The sequence below is a fragment of the Saccostrea echinata genome, unplaced genomic scaffold (genome assembly GCF_033153115.1).
Source record: "Saccostrea echinata isolate AGI-Se365-2 ecotype Australia unplaced genomic scaffold, CSIRO_AGI_Sech_v1 ptg000029l, whole genome shotgun sequence".
NCBI lineage: Eukaryota > Metazoa > Mollusca > Bivalvia > Ostreida > Ostreidae > Saccostrea > Saccostrea echinata.
This window is the reverse complement of record NW_026889778.1, coordinates 24,123,471-24,150,025: the sequence shown is the minus strand read 5'-3', so window position 1 is coordinate 24,150,025 and position 26,555 is coordinate 24,123,471. Positions and strand designations below refer to the sequence as shown.

Here is a 26,555-nt window from a genome sequence, read left to right as displayed (position 1 = left end):
ATTGGCCTATCATGGTGTTTGAAGAACATGAATAAAAAAGTTATTTTTGTCTCATTTTTTTAAATTAAGTATAATTTACAAGTCTACCTGATCATTAAAACTACGAAAAAAGTTTTTGCTTTATACAATAAAAGTTCTTGCATAATTTTCTTATTCAACTAAGCTTTTAAATGCATTTTTACAGTGATTAATTATCAAAGGTGAATGACAAAGGGGAATAACTTCTCTCAGTAGAATACAAACTAACAGAGCCCTGGCCAGCACCAGAAAACTCGACCAAAATCGTCCAGTATATCAAAAACTGGTAAAAATACCCTTCGCAGTACAGTTAAGGCAGCATTTTCTATAAAAAAGGCACCAAAAATGAGACACTTAAAGTTCAACCGTCTTATTTTTTAGCATGAAACTCTATCTGAAATATCTTAATGGCTTTATGAAGAGTTTGTGCATCGGTTTTCACATCGGTATTTTTGTCATCATGTGACCCTCTATAGTCACGTGAGTTCCGATTTTAGGTCAAAATATGAAATGTCAAATTTAACAAAAAAGTGCAAGGGCAAGGCAAACAATATTTGAACTGCACAATGTTTCATTGTGTCCCTTAGTATCTATCCCATCGAAAAACTTATGCTCATTCAGTCAGATTTCTGAGATATTAAAGTTCTTCATTGAAAACAAACACCAGTATTCAAAAATAGGGTATTTTTCCTCATTTGATCGGAAATTTTAAATTGCCTAATGAAGTACAAAGAAATGAGCACCACTTTTTAAAAACTATACAGTAAAGTAAAAAATTTAAAATCAAAAGCTACCTCTTGGGTTGTCACCTCGCCCTTGCACTTTTTTATTAAAAATTGAAATCGTAATTCATTCAATCTAAATATAGTTTTCAAACGCATCATTGACCCAGCATAGGAGATAACTCTGTGGTACTTAATACAGTTTGTGTACCTCGCAAATTTTGAACAAATAATACCTACGGACTGTGTTGGGCTTTATTTCATTAAATCAAATCGGTATGCATAAAAAAATCCTTGACTTTACTTTGTTTTGTGTATACTCTACACAAGACGTATTTGACACCTACCGCATTTCCTCCGTTCGTCAACAATAGGCCTAAAATTTGCCGCAACATCTATCATGTAAATCAATTGGAAAATGCCCATGGTTAAAAATATTGAAAGATTCAATCATTTGTAATAAAAAATAGACAGCCGCTATCAATGATAAAATATTTATTCTCCCCCAGTAGACACACAGAAAAAATATCTCCAACAGAACTTAGGGTTTTTTTTAACATATGTGATTATTTCAGTTATCAAATCTTCAACTGTTTAGGGATTCTAGACTATGTTAAAAGTGTGAAGAACAGGAGGAAGGGATTGGGGTGCTTACTGCTGTATTTAATAACCTGTTTTCCTTTGTACAGATCTAGCCCCCCCCCCCCTCCCCATCACCAGTTTGCCTCTGACTCCTTTGATACCATTTACTTGCATGTAAAAAATAAATTATTAAACAGTGTTTACATCAGGCTTTACGTATTTAAGTATTGAAGCACAAATCACATTTGGGGGTGGGGGGGGGGGGTGGGGGGGTAGTCTCATTTATTTGAGTTATTATCAATCCGTGCGCAAACAAGATAATCACAGTAAAACATTGTAATCAAGAAACATATACTCTGTTAAAGAACAGGTGAACACAATATACATGCTGAAATTTAGATCTTGTTGGTACCCAAAAACACAGACAGGTGCGAAGCCTGAATGGAAGTGAAATGTACGCAGAGAACGACTGGGGTCCGCTTTGAGACCCCCAGTTGGTCCAGGGCGAAGCCCTGATGAGAACCCAGGGGCGAAGTCCCTGAAAGCTCATGGGTTTTACCAAATATTTCATTCAAAATCATGCCATTTCGATTTTCTTTAGAAAATACAAGACATAGTACTTAATATTGCTTTTAACACAGTTAAATACTTCCGTGCAAATTTATTGTACATGTAGAGGCTGAATATTTTCTAAAAATGATATATGAGTATTTGTATCATCTACTCTTTTTTAACTTTCATCAACATATATAATTACATGTGTAATTTCAATTATTAACAAAAATAATGTTATATTTCAAATCATATTCTAGTAGATCACAGCATTCAACGGTTGATATTAAAAAAATATTTTAAAAAATTATCAATGTGTTGTAGAAGAATTACAAATTAATAAATGTTTTATTTGGTTGTGGCAATGATTTAATAAAACATTACAATTTTTTCATAAAGACATGGTAATATAAAAGAGCTAGGTTCACTTTATGCATAAAATGGCCCTATCCTTATATCAATTATTTGACTATCAATCTCTATCCCATTTCATGTATCAAAATAGAGTAGAGACTTAGTGCTTTCATTTCCTATCACAAAATTTCTTTTTGAGAATCCAGGTATTGGAAAACAAGCTTTGGGACAATGCAATGTTCTTGAATTTGGCAGAAAACATGCGTATTTGACTACCTTCAGCAAAGAATTAAATTATTAGCACAGCCCACGATCCAAAAATTAAAACATATTTTGTGATCTTCAGAAACAGATCTTTCATTATGTAATTGCATATTTTGGATCAGAGGTTGTGCTCTATATGTAATATTAAAAAAAATACCTCAACTTTTGGCCATTTATAAGGGAATTTACAGGGTATGGGAAAAATGACGCATTTTATGACGTCATAATGCTTTGACTAGAGAGAAAATTACGTCATGTTCAATAGATACACGGTCACCAAGGGTCCAAGTTATAAATACTGCATTTTCAACTAAAACTGAGTAGTTTCGATTTTTCAGAAATTCTCAGGGCCAAAAAAGGCCCTAAGTGGCTCTTGCTCTTTGAATTTGAATCGAAACAGTATGAGATAAAATAATTTGAAACACAAATATTTGCTGGATGGTATTGATATTTTTTCTCTTCTCACAAATCTCTCCCCCCCCCCCCCTTCTCATTCTTTTTAATTTGAAAACGATGTGTACACATCTGCGTATAGGCAGCTATGCACCTGTCAGAATGCATGTATATTCAAGTAAAGATATTCAAATCTTAACAGCCTTCAAACTTTCACACCACTGTACTGTTAAAAATTCAAAGTATTATTTATCTCGAAAATTTATTTAATTAAAAACAGCTTTTCAAATTCAAAGGCAGGCTGTGGAGGGATTTCTGAGCAGGTGCAAAATACTTCAAACAGTCCACAGTTCAAACAGTTCTTCTGGATGAAATCAATTCTGAAAACAAAATGAAATGAAAGTTTATTGGTGTTTTAAAAAAGTGATACTCAAAACAATGCATTGATTAACATGGAAAGCATATACATGTATGTATTTGTAACTCTACTGTTTTTATTATCAAAACATTTCAATAATCTTGCTAGGAATATGCATGGTTTATAGCTAATATGGAGCATACCTTTTTATTTTATTGGTGGGAACACTTGCTGCCTGAATGAATTGTTCAAATTGTTTGGGAGTAGCTACAACAAAATATATATGTAATGAGTGAAAAACATAGTGATTACTATTGTAGAATGAAATAACATTGCTTTGTACAAAACAAACCATGCTATACTATATTTTCTGAAATTCATAAAATAAATGGAAACAAACTTTTGATACAAAACTTTTCTGGGATATTGAAACCTATGACATTTGCAAAAGTAGAATTGGTAGCTGTACTTAATTTAAGTAAAAAAAATAATTCAATATACTAGAGATAACATTTAATTCTTTCACATATACAACATTAAAAAAAATTTAACACTGGCATACTATAAAATTAATGTGAAATGCTTTAGTGTGATCATACCCAGTGGAGAAATTGATGCATCTATTTTGATAGTTCTAGCTGATGTAAATGCCAGTTTTAACTAGTTCTGTGACAGCTACAATGACAAAAGAATTATACATATAAACAGTACATAAATTCCATGTATATACATATGTATAATGTACATGTAGTCAGACAAATGGAAATTCAAACATTTTATTTTCATTAATGTAGAAATTCTACAAATTTACAGCCTAGTGATACAGATAGTAAAAGTTCTACAATGAATTTAAAATATGAAGCACTGGTAAAAACTGAAATCTTAAAATTCACATATTTTTGATTGTCAGAGGTATAAATTAAAATATATAGGGTCTTATACTCTTGTTTGTACAGTGCACATACATTGTACACTGTGCAGTTTGACTTCACAAATACATTGTAAGTGTGACTGCATCTAAATTATACTGTTTGATATCATGACGTGCTCTGCTTATATTATGTTACATGTTTGTACATGTATGCCAAAGAACAACATCATTGCATGTATAAAAGTGTGCAACTTTCATAATGTGTGTGTTTTTGTGTATGTGTGTGTGTGTGTGTGGGGGGGGGGGATACACACAAGGCACTGCATTGCAGTTTGTGACGGACTGTAATAATACATCTTATTGTACATGTTCACGGTTATTTTACATCGATGTAAAGAATAGTATGTCTACATGTTAATACCTATGTACATACACACCTTAATGAACAGAAAGGGACCTAGGGAGGTTGTGCGGATCGTCTCAGTTTTCCATGATTTCCCGAAATAACGTCATCATCTTCTCATCAAAAAGTTAAACAAGGCCCAGGTCTCTTATTTTATCCCTATTCTCTTTAAAGATTGCCTGATTGTTGCATTTTTCCACTGCATATCTCAGCTGCTCTCGCCACGTTTTTTAGATGTAAACAACATTCCGTGTCACCGAGTGCAAGCGCTCAGCTGAAGCCGAATGCAGCCAAACGACACAATAAAAAGAGAATTATTTCGAAGACGTGTTGTTTCTATATCAGAGAAAATCACTAATGTTTATTTATTTAAACCTGAAAATACAGACATTCATTACAAATTCTCACAATCATCATTCAATAGCTTTTTTGAGCTCTATTTCCTTATATGGATCTATCAAGGCGGAGCAACTGTCATGACGTCAAACCTCACTATGACCTCAATACCATATTATCTTCATGTGTAGCCTTAACTGTACTGCGTTTCTAATTAAAACTTTCACTCTGCCTCTGAAATGCCCAAGAGCAGAGATGATTTTCAAAGAAATAATGCATTTTCACTCTAGATTCAACATAGCCCCACCCTTACACCAGAACCCATGACACAAGGTCATGAAATTCACAAATTTGGAAGAGATACTCTTGTTCATAATATCTATGCACTTAATTGAAGAATTAACATATTTTCCCTATATCATCAGTAGACCCTCCCCCCCCCCCTTCCAGAAACACCAGAAACCCTGACCCTGGGACCACAAGTTTTAAAAATTTTGAAAGAAACATCCTTGCTGATCATAAGTATGCACTTTGGTTCTCTGCTCAAGACCCTGGAGTAGACAAGATTATTTAATAGAGTGAATGCATTTTCACTGGTATATAATCAGAAGAGTCACACCCTAAAACCAGAACCCCTGACCCAGGGGCCATGAAATTCACAATTTTGGAAGAGGCATCCTTGCTCATCATAGCTATATACTTCGTTTGTTTGTTTAAGTCAGGGGCAGAGAAGAAGATTTTCAAAAATTAATGCACTTTCACTATATAATCAATAGAGCCCCCTCCCCCAGAACACTTGACTATGGAGCCACAAATTTTCACAATTTTGAAAGAGGAACTCCTGATCATCATAACCATGCACTTGATTTATCTGCTAAATACCCAGGCGCTGAGAAGACGATTTTCAAAGAATAAAATGGATTTCCACTATATAATCAATACAACCCTGCCCTAACACTAGAATATTTGACCCAGGGGCCATGAATTTCACAATTTTGGAAAAAGCACCCTTGATCATCATAAGTTTATACTTGGTTTGTTTGTTTAATAGACAGGAGCAGAGAAAAAGATTTTCATGCCAACAAATTGATTGCTTGATGTCCAGGAGTATAGAAGAAGATTTTTTAAAGATATCACTAAATTTGATGGTTTTAGCCCCACCCGTAAGCCCCAGGGGGCACGGACCTTTTTCCCTTTCACTCATAGATGGTATATGCCAAAAATGGTTAAAATTGGTTCAGCAGTTCCAGAGAAGAAGCTGAAGATGTTCAATTGTTAACGCAAGACGCACGCTGACGAACGAAAACAGATAGCAATAGGTCACCTGAGTGACTCAGGTGATCTAAAAATGCTTCACGGACTATTTTTAATGAATGCACCCGACCTGGTTAGCAGTGTTATGAGTCTAGACAGAACTTTAAAAGTAAAAAAAAAAAGTTTTATTAAATAAGTAGGAATTTTACATTTTTTTCAATCTGCAGGCCTTGTCTCCAACAAATATAAAGTTAACATTTATAACAATGTGTTGTTTAACAAAATTTCATAATTGTATAATAACAGTTTAACAACTGTTTAACAAAGTGGAAAAGAATGTTATAAAACAATAGATACTCGACCATTTACTAAAAAAAAAAATAAAATGGATGTCTGTTAACGACGCAAGATTGAAAAGGCACAATATGATCCGTCGAAAAAAATGTAAACAAATCTATGATTGGTCCAAGGGGAAAAACAGAATTTATCTCCCAGAACTTCATTTTAAGATGAACTTATTCAGAACGACACCCCAAGATCTCGAGTTTATACACCAATTTTGAGAACATCAAATTCTGATCATGTAATTATCATATTATTGTAAACAAATTATTATCGGCAACAACTTTTATTCGCGAACTCTATCAGCGACGACTAATTTTTGTGATTGAAGAATTTTTCTACATAAGTAGACAATAAAATAATAATTCTCAGCCAGAAATATTCGCGATTTAAAGAGGGTTGCGAAAGAAGCGGACATTTTTCGCACGCGAATAAAGGTTTGTTGGCAGTATTTTATTCCTCCTTTCTCTCTTTGACATTCTCTATGCCTACATTTTAACTTTGTTGGTTCAATAAACTTGAGAATATGTTTTTTTTTTCTTTGCAAAAAATGTCAATTATTCAATATGTTAATATGCGTATTGAGACAAATTATATGAAACTAACCTCTATCTGTTGATTCATATGTATATCTTACTACCCCTATCCAGCGTGGACCACTAAACGCTTCATTAACAGACATACATGCTAAAGCAGCGCTTAATAAGCTTAAGTTTCCCAAAAGATAGGCTCCAAAAGATTGGCATTCAAGCATTTTCATTCTCCATGTTTTGCTTTGTACATTCTGTGTATAATTTTCTGAAATAGTAATAATGTCTTAATTATAATACATGCATTTACAATTTAATAATTCGTTATAAAATCTCAGTAAAACGTTTTTGTCACTAACAACGGATATCTTTGATTAAATGAATTTTAAATAACTACATGGGATATTCAAGATAATTATAATTTTTATATTAGATATATGTTGATTTTGAAAATAAGTTCCATTAACATCAACAGGAAACCTTTAAAATAAAAGTTGAGGGATTGTTATTCTATATTTTTAGTTACTGCATGATTGGGTATGACTTAGCACCTCTATTACTGATTTTAGTTTCTTCATACCTGAAAAAAGACTCTTACATATTTATGAAATAGACATTCTGTATTTGCTCAGCTTCATTGCATCCCTACATGTAACATATAAATATTATAGTTAACTATAATATCGAAGATTTTACGTTAGTTAATCAAAGATTTAACTTTAGTAAATCACAGTAATTTTACTAAGAATTTCATATTGCAATAATTTATGTTCTCCAAATCATACATGTACACGTACACTTTTAATTGAAGGGGCCTGGACACAGTTGCATTGTTTACATTTTAAATTCCTACGCTTATCAAAAAAATAAAACCACTTAAATGACTTTAACTTACATGGATATTCTTAGAATTCAATGACAATGACATAGTTCATTACATCACGTCAAACATCTGTTTTTGTAAACAGGGCACTAGCTGTTTATGTTAATGTTAACGTTTCGCCGGGTGTGTTCAATTTGTTAAACTCTACACACATCATTGAGCACGGACTGACAATACTGGTGAGTTGGTTCTGCTTTCTCAGATTTCTACTCTGAGTTTTCTGGATTGCAGTTTTAATATTTTTCATTAATACACAACAAAATTTCTACTTTTCTTAAGCATTAAAGTGACAGTACGGCGCATCTCATAAAAAATTGACTTGATAATATTTTCTGACAAGATTTGGAATCTTTTTACTACTCATAAATGTATATTAAACTTTCAGAAAATTACAACTTTCACAATTAAATAATTTTGATTATTTCATTAAAATTATTAGTTATTTATGGGACATAAATATATACATCGCAACGTGTTCGGGGTTCCACATTCCATGCTATGCACGTGATCGGGAGATCGTGAGTTCGAATCTCGGCCGCGACTGACCTAAGTCGATAAAAAATGGGTAGCAACTGTTCCTTTGCCATGCGCTCGGTACTTTGAAGTGAAAGTTGCGGGTCCTTCGGATGAGACCTTAAAAACCGAGGCCCCGTGTCACGGCAGACGTTGGCACGATAAAGATCCCTCACTGCTCAATGGCCCTGAGTGCCGAGTAAAGGTCAAAATTTGAAGCCCTTCACCGGTATATGGTGACGTCTCTATATGAGTGAAAAATTCTCGAATGGGACGTAAAACAACATACAATCAATCAATCAATCCATGCTATGCACGCATGCGTAGTTTTCATAACAAAACAGCATGGTAAGAGGGGGAAGCGCGGTAGGCCTGCTACATTGACAAAGTCGACCAAAAAGAAAAAGAAAAAAGAAACTGAAAATTGAGCTTGAAAAAGCAACTTTCCTGACTAAAATTTAGTTTGGGGATTAATATAATCGTTCGATGAGGAAGAAACGGGAACTCGCGACACTGAAGGTTCTACTCGACGGGTTTCTTGATACTTGTTATAATTTCTCATTTTTTCATCGCTTTAAAAAAAAAATAGTGTAAACTCAACATAAAAATACGCCTATGACTTATAAACATTGTTTTTTAACTGTGCAGAAAATTATTTTGTTTGACATTTTGCCGCGATAACGTATGATTTGGTGGTTTTCCTTTCTCGGACCCCAATACACAAAACGTCAACATTTGTAATTTTAATTCTGTTAAATTCGTCTGAAAGCAGATTTAAATCTTTACGATTATTATTTTATATTATTTTATCAGAAAGTTATGATATTTTGCTTTTGAGAATTGATTTTACCTCATATTCATTATAATTGTAAACTCTACAGTGTATGCACGTGCTCTTTTAGAATTCACGGGGTACAAATAAACAGATCTAAGATTGCTCCACGACCCTTGATTTTCCGGCAGATTCTAATTACGTTAATTTTGAGGAGAGAATATTTATTTTTTCTCAAACTGCTAAATCAACTTTATACCTTATTTCTTAAAGATATATTGGGTAAATTTGAATTTGCAGCCGTGCTCTCGCTTTAAGGAGAAAGTTTACTTTGTGAAAGTGTCAATCAAATGCGTCCCGAGATTCGTAGTTTCAATAATTTCCAGTTAAAGAAGTTTCTGAATACGCTTTTATTATATTTCCGTTTAAAATGCTGTAGCAACATATAAGTCATGATATGCTACAGGAAAAAAAAAGAGAAAATATTAACTTAATTCAAATATGTGTCAAGCGCCCTTTAAATGGAACTATAAAATGTATATTCATATATTATTTCCAAATTTTACATCACTGTTATTTTATTTAGAAAATCTCAAAACAAGATGTGTTTGTGAAACACTGATGCCCCCGTATGGCAACTTTTAGCGAAGGTTAAACTTTCTCAAAAGCAAATCAAATATGTTTGTACCCAAAGTAAGGACTTGTACCGAGGAATATATCTGTGAAAAATAAAAGCCCTAGAAGCAACCATTGAAAAGAAATGGAAAAGGTTAAAGTTTGTCAAAAGTAAGTTAAACATCAAGGTCAAAATTAATGGTGCCCAAGGAAAGGCTTTCTCACAACAAACACACATGTGAAATATTAAAGCTCTAGCACCAACCTTTCAAAGATATGGCCAAGGTTAATGTTTTTCAAAAGTAGGTCAAACTCCAAGTCATAGTAGTCATAGTAAATCAAAGTTTTACTATAGTTAACTATAAGGAAACTATAGTTAATTATTAATAGTAATTTTTCCCATCTGATTTTGCATATTATCTAGAACACTGTGGTGACGGTACATATTCGCGTTTTGTACATACATGTGATGTCGTCGGCGACAATATGCACCTATCTTCACTGCACATATTGTCGTTCATTGACATATATTGTCGGCGGCTGAAAAATTTTACATGAATTGTCGACGGATTTTTCCGTTATTTCCCGATTATGACAAGGAGCACACAGCTGGTGTGACCAGTTAGCAGGGGATGCTCACTCCTCCATGGCACCTGATCCAACTTTTAATGTTTTAGAGGTCTGTGTTTGCTCTGATCCTGATTTTTATTGTTTAATGGGCTTTTGAGCTTGAATACTGTTCGTTATTTCCATACATTTCATTTTAACCACAGAATATGTATCTCTGCTGGTTGACAGTCTGTCCCCGAGGATACTTGTCGTTCAGTACATGTACCTATTTATTCATGAGTACAAAGAATAACGAAATGATACTGGCAGACGTGTCGCCTAGTATAAAGAGGCGTCACTTTTTGAGTCTAATAGGGACACAGACTCAAAGAGTTCATTCGATGCCACAGGGATAATCCTCAGGGATATTAAACATAATGTCATGTGTGCAGTCCTCATATTCACAGTTTCGGTATAAAACCAATAGTTCGTACATAAAATTGAAAGAATGTAAAGTTACTGTTAGAGATATATATGAAGATTCCTTTTCCGATCCCTTGTTTTCTATTTCAAAATGTTCTGCAAAAAACTGCAAAACCTGTGACATTTTGATAACAAACATTTCTTTTACTAGTAATCTTACTGGACAGAGCTTGTGACGGGACATATTGTCGTTTTGTACATAATGTCGTCGGCGACAATATGTACCTACCCTCACTACACATATAGTCGTCCATTGGTACATATTGTCGCCGACAGAAAAGTATCATATGTACATATTGTCGCTGGTGACATTATATGCCTCACCCTCACTGTACATATTGTCGCCCCACAGACATTGTTGTTTAAAGATTTCTTTTGTTGATTTTTGGTAGTTTTGTGAGTGTAATTGGTGTGAGAATAACACTAACGTGTCTCGTATGCTATTTCATGCAGCGTGATTGTGACGGTACATTTTGTCGTCCTGTTTCATATTGTCGCCGGCGACAATGTGTACCTTCCCTCACTGCGCATATTGTCGTCCGTCAGTGTAATTGTATATGCTAAGTTAATTATTTAATTATGAAATTTTACCTGTGGACTAAGTATATACAAGTTAAACAAACAGAATTTACCAAAGCAAAAAAAAAATCAAACCAACAAGCGGGGGGGGGGGGGGGTGCTATATCTGTCTTTGGTGTTTGAAATGATTTTTAAAGATTTTCTGTATATATTCCTATTTAAAACTTTGATCACCCATTGTGGCCCCACATTACACCTGGGGTCATGACTTGAACAAAATTGATTTTGTTTTTGTTTGTTTGTTGTTTAAATGTCTAAATTTTTTTCTAATTTTTCATTCATATTGAGACGTCACCACTTACCGGTGGAAGGCTGCAAATTTAGAAGAATACTTGGCACTTGTTAATTGAGCAGTGAGGTATCTTTCACATAATTATCATGTCTTCTGACCCAGTACTTCTTGAAAAAAAAATTGAAAGAATTTTTTTCTAAATATTCTATGAAAAATTTTGATCACCTATTGAAGCCACACCTCTGAATAAAACTGAATCTTCACTTCATAATGAAGCTTTCACATAAGATTCATCTTTTCTGACACAGTGGTTCTAGAGAAGAATATTTTAAAGAGGTCACTAAATTTTCACTAATTCTTAACTACTTCCCTTGAAAGAGGGCACGACCCTTCATTTTAACAAATTTGAATCCCCTTTATCCACGGATTTCTTTGTGGCAAGTTTGCTTGAAATTGACCCAGTAGTTCTTGAGAAGAAGCTGAAATGGTGAAAAGTTTACAGACAGAGACGGTCAGACAAAATGTGATCAGAAAAGCTCACTTGAACTTCCAGTTCAGGTGATCTAAAAATGTCAAACCAGACACCAGTTATATTTTGACACATGATTGTATATAAGAATAACGCAAAAAATGACTTCCAAATAATCATTACTAATGAACAAAAAAACTAACATATGTATTCAATCTCCAAGTATATATTACAAGAAAAAAGAATATACTGATGTATCAGATATCTCAAGAATTACATCTTAACATATCATAGTGATGTACATCAATCCTGGACACAATATTGTGACCAAAAAGTTTTCTCCCTACGGTATTGCAAGTAATGCTGTTTGTCTCCCTCTGTGTGTGTGTGGGGGGGGGGTGCTAATCTCTCTTTCCTTTTTTAAGTAAATTTTCGTCAAAACAATATATCGACGACAATATATGCCGACTTTGACTGTACATATTGTCGCCGACGACAATATGTGCTTGATTTTACATTTTGTCGTCCATTATGCAGGAGGAAAACAAGGCTCGTCTTGGAACATATTGTCGCCGGCGACAATATGTACCAATGGACGACAACATGTGCAGTGAGGGTAAGTACATATTGTCGCCGACGACAATATGTACAAAACGACAATATGTACCGTCACATAAGTACATATTGTCACTGGCGACATTATTTGCCGGTTTCTTAAGGATTTTTTTATTTTTTTGGTAGTTTTATGAATGTAGTTGGTGTGTAAATCACACAGACGTGTTTCTTATGCTATTTTAATTAGCGTGATTTTGACAGTACATATTGAGGTCATTTGCGACCTGGGTTTGAACCCACTACCTTCCGATCATAGAGCGAATGTTTTCATTGTCGCCGGCGACAAGATTTACAGAGCAACAATATGTGCCGTCACATGCCTGTTTTGTTCACCATATTGACAACTCCATCGAAATAAAAGCAAGCGTTATGTTTGTAAAAGGCAATATAATTACCGATGATGCTTCAATAGTAATCTTTGAGTCGAGGAAATAATTAATTATTCCGAACCTGATTGCATACAATTCAATATTCACATTAAGCTATTAGAGGTGTAATACGCCATTTCCGGTAAAAATGACGGCATTTACCGAGGTGTCTGACATCGGCAGTTTTCGGAACCCTGTACTTCGTAAACAAAAATGGCGTGTCGTCAAGACGGCCTAGGACGCTAACATAAAACATACACCAAAGAAAAGGAATATAACTTAGCAGAGGAGAGAATAAATATGATATTACGTAGAAAACACGTTAATATATTTTGTTAGACAAAATATGCAGTCAAAGCGATGATACCTTCAAATACACACTTCATGGGTTTTTCCAACTTCTAAAAATAGCACCATTTTCGAAGACCTTTCTTCAAAACTTTACATTCGCATCGCGATTTTTTGTGATTCTGTCAATATCAGCAAACCGTTTGAGGGGAAAAAAATGTACGTAATAGGTAACATTGCGTGCATTGTAGAATCTGCAACTTATAAGTGACGTTCAATGTCCATACGTAAAATATCTGAGATGTTCAAAATATATCAGTAAAAAATAGAATGTAAATATGTTTACAACATTAAAGAAAAAAATTAATATTAGATATGGGAATAAATGATTTATTCTGGGTTGGGTTAGGCTGTTTTTTGTTATTTTATTTACATTAATTATTTTTTTTTTTTTTTTTACATAAGTTTACTGTTTAGAAGGGGGGGGGGGGTGAATATTTTTTATTGATATTTTTTTATATACATGTGGGGAACAAATTATTTTTTTTTTACCATTTGGTTATGTTTCTGTCAGTATATATTTTAGTCTACATTGTATAGTAATGTTTTGATCTGTAAAGAACTTTATGCACATGGAAGCTGCAAAAATGTAGGTCATTTGCAAATCTTTGTCTGGGTCAAGGTCACTGTGACGAGGTCAATCTTCTGAACAAATGAATCTGACTAAATTGAAGTGTATTCAATATGACAATAACCTGTTGTTTATATATGCTCATCATTTAATTAATTATCACATATCCCATGACATTTACAAAAAATAATGGCTTAAATTTTTAGGGGTACATCGCTATGATACAGAATATAGATAAATATTTTGGATGGAATAAATTTTTGTTGTTGTTATATTACCACTAACACACCTTACACAAAATTGATATTGTTCTTTTATTGATATTTCCTACCCTATTTTTCTTTGACAGAATATTACAAACGGTTTTATGAAAAAAATCGCCAAAATTGTCACTTAAAGTAGACAAGTTCTCTCGATTACAAGTAATCTTATGTCATATCTGATGAATTTGAACTAAAAAGAATGCATATATGCAATCTGTACTGCTTAGTGTTGCAGCTGAATACATGAAACATTCAACTGTTTGCGACTAACTAGAGTAGAGGTAAAAATTACATCTGTACCTTTTGTCTATTAAAGGTGCACCAGTGGTTAGAGGGTACAGGCATGAAAATAAGTATAGAAAAATTATGCTTGGACAGAATTGCATGAAACTTTGGGAAATATTGCCTGAAGTGTTGTCCATTATAACTAATTAAAACTGAATTTATTCATATTCAAGGTCATGACCATTACACCCCTAATACCTTAAAAAAGAGAACAAGAACGTTAAAATATTTAATCTTATGTTTAATTAATTGTCTATTTTCTGTGATTGCGATAGAAAAAAAGAATAACAGTTAGAACAACAACAAAATATTCAATATTCAGCAACACAGCAATTGCAAATTAGTCCTTCTGTTACTCATCAGATAATTGATAATTTATGGTTATATAAAAAGAGTTTACAAAAGGTACTCCCCAGCCTGGGAGTGTTTAAGATATGAAAGCAAATCGTCATGATTTTCCGGATAATGACGTGGTAAAAGTGCATGGTGAATAAAAATTGAAGAGTTGTTCAACTAGTAAAAATTGTATTGAATATGCTACAGCTGACACAAGGATAATTAATTTTTTTCTATATTTTGTACCGCGCCTTGCAGAATTTAGCCTACTCTGCAAAACCATGGGCATTATCACGTGACAAAGATCCAGGGTACCAGCATGTGGTTCATCTTGAGATCTGAACATAAATAGGCCTACATTTTCATTTTGATGACAATAAATTCTTATCATTTATCATTGACTTTATTACATCGATGAATCAATTAAATTAGGAAATGCACTTAAACTTCTATTTATTTATTTTTTTAAAATTATTTATTTATTCATTTTGCTTTGAAGACAGTCTGAATTAAAAAAAAAAAATATCGCTATTTCAGCTTTGAATATCTTGTGCTTTCCTTGCATGGATGCTTTAAAATTGTGAAAGTACTTTTTGAAATGCCAAGTTTTGTTTGCGGCCGATTTCATGCTTTGCATCAATTTTACATGTACTTGTTATTTTCTATGTATATGTATAACAAAATCGTCCAGTTTCTGGGATGGATGGTAAGTTACATGTATAGTGATAAAAAGCATTCATCATCATCCCCTTTTCCCCATGTTTTACACCTTTCCCCAAGCCCGTTTAAAGAAAATGTATAAATAACATGGCATTCAGAACATATGAAACCCGTAATATTTTAAAACTATAGTCTATACGATGAACAATTGTGTGCAGTAGATCTATATGCATGGAAACTTCCCGTTATCGATGAAAATCGGACGGCTTAGCAACATTATATTTACTGATAAAGAGCATTTTCTGATACATTTTATAATTGTAATGGGACAACTATTTGATTCGGGGAAGGGGATGGCAAAATTTTTTGAGTCAGATTATTTATTCCCATGCCAGTAATTTTTTTCTCCACTGAGAAAAAATTGACAAGCAAAAACAATTATTTCCAAAATCTTTACTGGCCAAATCCTGGAATTTGCCAATTCTAGACCTTACAACATCATAAAGGGGGTGGGGGGGGGGACCAGCATCTAAAGAAAAAAATTACTATAGCAAAACCTATAATCAGAAAAAAGTTGAGGGGGCTGGCCCCCGCGTTCTACGGGCCTGAGATAATAAGAATTAAATTTGCAAGTTTGGTCATAGCTAGTGATTTTATGGTCAGGGCTAGTGAAAATAAAGGGAGGTAGCCCGACTTTCTAATGCTTCTTAAGGTTGATGTTAAACCCTGTTATGTGAATGATTACGAAAATGTACCTGTTGTCTTGCAAAGCATTTCTAATGAGGAATTACAACCACCATATTTATGTTGATCAATGAAACTTTCTTCTCCTGAACATTGCAATGAAAGACAGTCACTTTCTATTACCATGGGAGTTAAATCTGTAGTGAAATAATTAATTAGATATTGTTTATTTGGCTGGATATCTATATTTTGTAATAACACTCCTTAATTATCAATCTTTACCCCTGTAAATTCAAAAAGAATATGTCAACAAAACCTCGATGTGTTTGTTAGTTACCTAATTCAAAACGGGAACTTATTTTCTTCCCTTTAAAAAACGAATAATTGAAACGACTGACCTATTATAATTTGAATTTATTTCGATAATGACTTAAATTTTCTTGTTTTAAGTTACCAATTATGTGTACTAAATGAAAATAAAATAAATAATTTTTTTTTACCTGATTCGAACACATTAAATGATGATTCTCCACCACATTCAGAAGCCAGTAATAAACTATTGTCGCACGTGTAGTTACACATATTTGGGATTAATGGCAAAACGTCCAAAGCATGAGGAAGACAGATACATAGTTTAGCCTGTACAAATAACATTATCAAGGAAAAGTTGTGCAAAAAAGTATTTCCATTGACGTGATTTACAAAATAAATATTTATTCCAATTAGGTTGCATATGGGAGAGTTAATAAAAATTCAGTCATTATCCATGATTGAAATTTTAAGTGCGTACTGTTCATTGGACTATCAGATTTTTAACAAGCGGCCCATGGACCACATCGCTAACTTGAGCGCTTTGGTTACAGAAAAGCAGAAACCAGTTCAGTATTGAAAGGTTCATATATAAGTGGTTACTCTCTACCAGGGATAGGCGAGTGTGACTGTCATCATTTTAACTAACCTGAATCTACACTAACTGAAGATGCTTCCATATTTATATGACTAATCACTTTAAAAGACTTTAACAAGTATTTTCCTATGCACAGTTCAAATTATAATTAGTTTTACATTTCACAAGACTTCATACATACATCATTAATATAATATATCTTTTTGTTTAAAAAAGTTCGTTGCTTTTCTATCAAATAAATAAGACGAGATAACATGAACGCTTACCTGTATGGCAAATAAGGACCAATTTTGCACAAGACAGAGTTCTTGACATAACCCTGGTGATGAACTCGTCAGAGAGTACTGTTGGTAATCAGAAATTCTCACATCAGATTCGTTGTAGCATCCTAAAATGAGCCTACATCATACAAATTGTTCATGCATGATTGATGTCGATTAAAGAGAGACATCTTATCCATGCATTTGGACACAAAAAATGGGGAATTTCCAACTTTTAAAACCATATCTTTTCGTCTTTGAGAGGGAATGGAGTTACAAAGATTTATAAGAAAGTGTTAGTCTTTAACATGTATGAATTAATAAGGAAAAGGTTCGGGTGCAATAATTCATTTGAAACCATACAATGTGAGACTTGAAACTGAATGAATGTTTTGTTTTAAATGAAATCTTTTACTGTTTTCAATATTCAAAGCTTCAGAAGACATATATATTGATACTGAAGAGACAAAAAAAAAAAAAAAATAAATAAAAAAAAAAATCAAATGATCTGCATTTGGTTTGTATAATTTATTTATTATTTTGTATCATTTTTCGGACCATATCCAATATACTAGCAGACCTAAAATAATGAAATTTAGCCAGTTGATAAATACAGATAATCTAAATAGTGACTCAATTATAAATGTGGGACAACTTCAAATTTGTCACCTTAAATTTTACACTCTGTTAAAACCAATATTATACATTTATTGAATGGGTTCGAGGGCCCAATAACCAAACCGTTTGCCTGAGGCCATTAGACCGAAGGCAAACAGTTTGGTTCGTAAAGAACGCCGCAGCTGCCTTGTGTGGAGAACATTCATTATTTGCTGATACTTTATCTTTATATGCTGATACTTTAACATTATATGCTGATACTTTAACATTATATGCTGATAGTTTGTCATATGCTGATACTTTAACATTATTCATTACACCTCTATTAAGAATACTCAAATTTGATTGGCTTGTTAGAAGGCTTTTAAACTCAATAATGACTCCAAAAAGTACCATTGACAGCAATAATGACCTGGGAATCATTGCACGTGGCGTATAATGACCCGGTCATTATAAATAATGACCGCTCAAAATGACCTGTTAATCTAAATTCCGTTCAAATTTAAAAATTAGTGCATACAGTAATGACTGTGCCTTACAAAAAATGCCGTTATAAAAATATGTATAGTATTTTTATGATGCTGAATACGATTGTCCTTTAGATGCTTCATAAAATTTATCGTTCTCATTGAAACTTTCGTTACAATGTCAAATTCAACGAATGCAGAATTGTCTCTTTTGTACAGTAAAAGTCTGCACCAGATTGTCTTTGTACTCGGAAATGGTATTTGTGAATTTATAAAAATGCATGTTACCGACTATCACAGAGTGTTTTGATAAATCGGTGGTGAAAAACTTACAAAACTTGCAAGCGAAAAGTAAACAACTTCACTAGCGAATCCTGATCCCGATGAAACACTGATATTAACAGTTCGTAGATCTAATAAACAATTGATTATTTTAGTAATTAAGCCTAATTGACTTATATCGGTTTAATAAAACAATTGATTACCCCTTATAAGTTTAACATGGTGAAATAAGGACCCGAGACCTGGCCCACAAGGTGACCTGATATAAGGGTCCCGCGATATAAGGGGTAATTAATTGTATAATGCTGATACTTCAACATTATATGCTGATACTTTAACATTATATGCTGATACTTTGTCATTATATACTGATACTTTAATTTTATATGCTGATACTTTGTCATTATATGTTGATACTTCAGCATTATATGCTGATAGTTTGTGATCATTATATGCTGATACTTTGCCATTATATGCTGATTCTTCAACATTATATGCTGATACCTCAACATTATATGCTGATACTTCAACATTATATGCTGATACTTTAACATTATATGATGATACTTCACTGTATGGTGCTTTAAAAATAGGTTAAACATCGGGATCGTGATACCAAAATCGTCCAAAACGCATGTATTAACAGAATGTGTGAGAATATTAAGTTTTTGTTAAGATGGACTATTGCAGGTTGTTCGACGTATGCACGCCTTTTCTCAGCTAATAAGGTCTCTTTGGCCGGGTTTTAAAGGTTCAAGTGGATATAGACATTTCGATCGTTGTTCACATTTATCATTTCAAGGAAAACTTACCTCGTATCTTAACGTAGGTCGCGGGTTTGCAGGTCATTTAAAAGTGTTCGAAAACATACCATGAAAATTAGTTATATGAATCCTCTACCTTCGTTTTTTATTTTCTGAAAATTTTACAAAATTCGTCTGCATCGTTTTTGTGCAATTTAATCCCAAACATGCCATGGTTGTCGTTACATTTTCGACGTTATTCTATTGAATTATATAAGAAAAACGTCATTTTTAGCTCGTTTTGAGGCAAGATTTTGTTTCAAAAAATATCAATAACTTTTAAATGGTGCAGACGAAATTGTTTTCCCTTTGGTATTTTAACAAAGAATTGATTTGAAATAAATCAATGTGAAAAAATTAATATGTCTTCGGGTTAGTTTTCGCGTAATTTAAATGTGGATAATTGCTTTTATATCGCAAAATGTTACATTTTTAAGAACGACGTCATAAAATATCGCGACGTTATGCTTGACGTCGTAAATATCTATCCGGTATTCAGTGCAGAAAAATAAGCTAAAATAATTTTTATAAAAAAAGAAATTCACGTCTATCTGCTTTTAAGTGACCCGTGAATCGTATCATAATAATTTTATATCAATGAAATGATTATTAGATATGTTTCTCTTCAGATTAGGGTTTTTGTACGTCTTATATTAGTGAAAATTCCCGCAAGGGACGTAAAACAACAATCAATCCTTTAGTTTCTTTCTTCCAATTTACTTTCTTTTTGTATTGTTTTCTGTTTGTTTTGCTTTTTTTTTCGTTGATTAGACGTATCCTTACATTTGGCTGTGTATTTTTCTTTTCAAGTGTGCTGGCAGAAAACGGTATCATTTAATTCAAGTAATCCAAGTATATTAAATGTTTTTATTTTGACCATTCAGCAAGGCGCTCAAATCTACGAATTTCTGAATTTCTATCGTCCCCGCTAAAAACAATATATTTTCAGTATATATTTAAACAAAATATTTATTTTTACATACCACATTTCCAGAGGGGTAAATGGGACAAGGATTTAAAAATTAATTTTATTTACGTAATCAACAGCCAGTTTTTTTTTATAACATTAATTCTACTTGTTGGACATGGAAAGCAAAGTAGCGAATAAAATCTGTAGGTTTCAGCATTGCAAGCTGTTGCTTAGGGGATGATCATTTCAGGGGGGACTTACAGATTTTGGAAATAAATAATCTGTCCTCGAAAATGTTGAAAATAAATAATCTGTCGTCGACTGGGCAAGAAAATAAATAATCTGTCCAAGACTAGTTCTGACCCCCACCCCCGAGTTTTCAACTTTGATTTTTTTTTTTTTTTTTTTTTTTTTTTTTTTTTTTTTTTTTTTTTTTTTTTGCTTTTCAGACATTTCAGTTAAGAAAAAATAAATAATCTGTCCTTGTTTTTTTGGGAAATAAATAATCTGTTCTTCACCGACATGAAAATAAACAATCTGACTCGATAAATTTTGCCAACCCCCCCCCCCCCACCTCTCCCTCAGAATCAAATAGCTGTCCCCTAACAGGAGGTCAGTGTCACTAAAAAATTATCTTAATGTTTCATCGTACCTTGGCAGTATTTAATTTATGATAAACTTGTACATCTATATATTTTAAAAAAATAACCTGTTTAAAATTAAAATTTATTCTTATGATGTAACAGGTGTATTTGCGATTTTTAGATATTGGCTTCTTTCTTATAAAACAAACTGATAATTCAAATACGATCAAAGGAAAAAAAGGTCAGTTGAACCTTGTGTCCATATCGTTTCGCGATACCAAGTGAAAACAAATCAATCTCAATTTCTCGGGCCTTTCCGACAAGCCGAAAAACAACCACTTGTTTTTCCAAGATTGCAGGAAAGGCCAGAGAAGATGCGATTGATAACAAATAAACTTTTTTTAATGTTTCCAGTGTCGATCATTCGAATAAACCTTCTTCACTAAATTACCCATTCCAACAAAAGTTTTATTTAAGTATTGTATCGACTATACAAATCGTAAAAAGCCTTCATTATTTGTGATAAGTTGTTGCTTAAATAATGTAACACTAAACTTAACTACCAATTCCAAGAAAAGTTATAGCTAAATAATGATATACTGAAGAATTTAATAAAACAAAAATCATCGCAGATTTCTTTTTCATTGTGACGTCATAATCAAATGTGCACAAGAAAGTCGCCCAAATCATATAAATTGCGTACCCAGTTTTAACGACGTCAGCAAACCCGCGACCTACGTTAAAATATGTTTGTGTAATCATGGGGGCTTATAGTTGATATAATAGTTAGTTAATAGTTAATACAATTTTTTGAATCTACTTTAAATACACTTAAAAGTTGTTAAAATAAAGATTCTGACACTTTCAGTCAAGAAAACCCACGTTTAAAAAAGACGTACCACACCTATATATATACATAAAGTATATAGGTGTGGCATGTGTACGTCTTTAAAAAAAATGAAGAAAAAAGTAAGAGGTTGAAAGAAAGAAAAAGTTTTAGAAAACTTTTATGTTCTTGATATTCAAAAGAGAAAACCCGAATCTTGAGAAATCTTTGTTCTTATGTACTCATTTTTACTACAAGTATTTTGAGTTGATGTTGTCATTTTGTCATTAATATCCCCCCCCCCCCGTCGCCCGCGTGGCGCAGTCGTCAGAGCGTCTGCTCTAAAATTGCGAAGTAAGGAGTTGGTCCTTACGTCGCGGGTTCGAATCCCACTGTGGGACGTGGAGACCAGTCCTTCGGATAAGAGCGTATAAACCGAGGCCCCATGTCGCAGTAGGTGTTGGCGCAAAAAGATCCCTCGCTGTTCAATGGCCCTGAGTGCCGAGTATAGGTAAACGATTTGCAACTCTCCACAGGCAAGTGGTGGAGTCTCCATATGAGTGAAAAATTCTCGAGAGGGACGTTAAGAAATAATCAAACAAACAAACCCCCCCCCCCCCCATCTTGAAATCCTGTATACCCCTCTGGAATGTGTTGACTGGCTTACAAGTTACATGATTATGTGTATTGTTGCAAAAAATAAATAAATACAAGTAAATACATGTATTTTAATGTAATTTCTTACAGATACTATAGATGAATTTATACTGCATAAGGTATAATTTAATTGAAATTGAAGAGTTTTTAGTGAAATATTATATTACTTGTTTGGATGTTAAAAATATTATTTTTTGAGTTTATGATTTTTAATTTTTTGGAAGGGGGGGGGGGGTGTTGGCAAGATTACAACTCCGTAAATATTCACAAAGTTCAAACTAACTTTAAAAGCTCAGTTTCGGTGATTTTACAGTTTTTCAGAATGATCGCATGCATGGTATTGGATGTATAGACCAGCTTAAAAAGAATCTGGAAAAGCTTTTGAGTCATTAGTAGCCTAAATTACTATGTCGATGTCATCCCAATGAAATCTCTGAACAAAAACCCCCGTCCTACCGATTTAAAAATTACATATAAAAGAGCTATCAAAAACTTAAGTGCTGACGCGTGGTTCTGAGGCCGGAACGACCATGCGATACGCATGGGGGGGGGGGGGGGGTTATCATATTATGTGAATTAATCATCTGTACTAGAATGACTATGGCGTGGTGGTAGCCCCACCCCTCTCCCCAAAGAAATGGAATTTTCGAGTTTGGTTAGACTTTTTTGTTTTGTGTGAAAATATATAATCTGTATCTGGTCATCTAGAAAATGAATAATCTATCATTCACGAAGTCACATGAAAATAAATAATCTGACTCGAAAAAGAAAATTGCACACACACCCCCCTCCCCCCAAACGAATGAAATGTTTGTCCCCTATAAATTGTATTATTCTGCTTTGATGTCCTGTAACATCATTGATGTTTACAAAAAACAGCGAAAATTTAATACCATGAAGAGCTCCTGAACTTCCAAATTATCTTTAAATTTTCGTGCAGTACGCGCGCTTTTTGCAAAGCTATCTTCGTTTAGTTCACTCTTAATATCATATATTTACTCTCTACCCCTTTCCAAATACGCCAGTATATTCAAGACTGCTTACACGTGCCTCCTACATGTACCCCTTTTCGTCCCATCAATTTGCCAAAACATGTACATGTATAAACACCAATACATGTACATGTATATATATATATATATATATATATATATATATATATATATATATATATATATATATATATATATATATATACATATATATATATATATAATAAAACTTTGCAATTGATTTTTTTTTTTTTTTTTTTTTTTTTTTTTTGATTTTTTCTCTTGTCAAAGAATTTTAGTATGAAGATCCCGATGTTTAACCTATTTTTTAAAGAACCATATAGTGAAGTATCAGCATATACATGTAATGTTTAAGTATCAGGAGCATATAATGACAAACTATCAGCATATAATGAAAAAGTATAAGCAAATAATGACAAACTATCAGCATATAATGTTAGAGTATCAGCATATAATGTTGAAGTATCAGCATATAATGTTAAAGTATCAGCATATAATGACAAACTATCAGCATATATTGTTGTAGTATCAGCATACAATGTTGAAGTATCAGCATATAATGTTGAAGTATCAGTATATAATGTTAAAGTATCAGCAAATAATGAACGTTCTCAACATAAGGCAGCTGCGAGGTTCCATAGGTTCGAGGGGTCGACAAAACGCATTTTGCCCGAGAATACAGTCAATAAATGTTTTGTTATACCTTTTATTTATTCATTTTTTTTTTATTTTGGACATACATGTATGTCGATCGACCACTAACGAAATAATGCAAATGGGATTTAGCTGACCCCGCCCATTATGTGTCGTAAGCGGCCCAGCATCTCATCGACAGGTACAATATCTCACTCCGCGGTCAAACATCGATTTTTATGCCCGCTCAGTAACATATTGGAAATGTTAGACTTTTATTAGTATTGATTTATATAGGAACAAATTTTTAAAGGTAGAGCAATATACATTTATTGACTTGATTTCAGGGCAAAATGCGATTTGTCGGACCCAAGAACCTAAATGTTTGCAAGAGGCCATTAGGCCAAAGGTAAACAGTTTGGTTCGAGGGGTCGACAAAACGCATTTTGCCCGAGAACACAGTCAATAAATGTTTTGTTATACCTTTTATTTTTTGACATACATGAATCTTGTGCTGGCTTCCATGATGTATATTTCCTTTACAATTACTGCGGTAAAATTCGGTCAATTCTGTCACTGTCGCACATCAAAGAATGCAAATACGATTATGTTGATCCCGTTCACAGTGTGACGTAAGCGGTCCAATATCTTACATGTATTGACAGGTCCAATATCTCACTCTGCGGTCAGGGATTGATTTTTATGAACGCTCAGTAAAATATTGGAAATATTAGAAATTTTAAGTTTACAAGAATATGGAACCAATTTTTAAAGATAAAACAAATGGACTAAATATTTTATTTTCGTTCTGATAAGAATTTCTTTTTATTTAATGTTTTGAGAGCAAGCGATTACAGGGACACGATCTCTCAATACAATTCATAAATTTGCAGTCAATAATTAAACATCTATTTAATTTGATTACTAATAAATTGATATTTTACCTATAATTTTGATCCAACGAGACTGTCGTTTGTAATATCCCGTCCAGTAAGGTTTTCCAGGCTGAGTCTCATTCAACGTTAATGACTCGTTCAGATCTCTGCATTTTTCTTGTGCTTTAAACCATGTGAAATGTTTTGATAAAATGAAACCTGAAATAGGATTTGGTAAAACTTCTTCATTTTAATTTTAAAGAATAATATTATACTCATACGGGTTCAACATGAATCACATTAAATGTAAACTACTGATATGTTTGATGTAATTGCATGGTTACCTGGTACATGCATCACAATAATGATCACTACCATCATGGTGGAATGTTTACATCTAGAGGAGACTTTCTTTCCTTGCATACGTTTCAAATCCTCACCTGTTGAGGAAAGTAAACTTTTTGAATGCTATTTACGAGGGGTTATCAAAAAGTTTGTGGACTGATTCTATGCAGTTGGTGCTTTTAGAATCTATTAAGATCATAAAACAGCAGAAGTTTAAGAAGTGTTGAAAAATTTAGGTGTATACTTTAATATTTTGCCAAATTATCATTTAATACAAAAATCATCACATGATCACGCGGCGCCCGTAGCGTTGAGTTTCATGACGTCCGAAAACGTCATTGTTTCTCAATGTCCGCTCGCTCTGCTTCAAAAAACTTTTTTTGATGAGATTCCTTGGAGTTAAGACTGAAACCCGTCTTCCTCTTTTGACTTTATAATGTCATGAACTGGGGAATTCAATGCATAATATTGCAGATGAATGTACAAGGGGATAGATACTCAGTTAATTATGTCAGCATTATTTGCTTGTCGGAGATCCATGTTATCCGTACATGAGCAACGACACTGTTCGACGTGACTGACTTTGGACACCCGGAATACATTGTGCGTCTCTACTCTCTGAATCTTTTTCGGCATTTTAAAAGCATGTACTCTTGATACATTTTATTTCTCTGTGTAGCCTATTTAAAAATTTCATAGGTCTATGTCAGTTTTTCCAGGGGTGAAACTTTATAGTTTGTGGGAAAAAGGACGCACACACCCCGTTCTGATGTAATTTCTAACCCCTTAATGGTTTGGACTTTCTATATAAAATTTACGATAAGATTTCATAAAACTTAAAGAATGAAATAAAATTTGCAAATTTTACAGAACAATTGTGTAATACCACATGAATGAATTAGCGTGATTGTTGGGCAACAAATGCTCATATCGAAAGAAATTTTCTCCGTTAGACTTAAGTATAAAATATTATGAGGTTTTGCCGCCAAGTCATATCATTGCTTTTTAAAATACATACATTTATTAAAAAATGACTTATGAGATATAGTTTATTCTATAGATAGAAAAAAAGAAGTTTACTAAAATTGACAGATGTATCTAAAGCGGTTTTAATTTTATGGCGCTAGTCCACGAATTTTTTTATAACCCCTCGTACATAGTTATTACATGT

General features: G+C 33.2%; 1 protein-coding gene across 1 annotated transcript; it reads right to left on the bottom strand.

Annotated features, from left to right (window-relative positions):
• Window positions 1-3,877: 3,877 nt before the first annotated feature.
• Window positions 3,878-25,462, bottom strand: LOC133195129 (uncharacterized). Its single transcript, XM_061330997.1, has 6 exons — window positions 25,384-25,462; window positions 25,109-25,258; window positions 17,378-17,499; window positions 16,705-16,843; window positions 7,056-7,247; window positions 3,878-3,918 (listed from the first exon to the last, which is right to left on the bottom strand). The coding sequence occupies exons 1-6, from the start codon at window positions 25,460-25,462 to the stop codon at window positions 3,878-3,880; spliced, it is 723 nt and encodes a 240-aa protein (XP_061186981.1).
• Window positions 25,463-26,555: the final 1,093 nt, after the last annotated feature.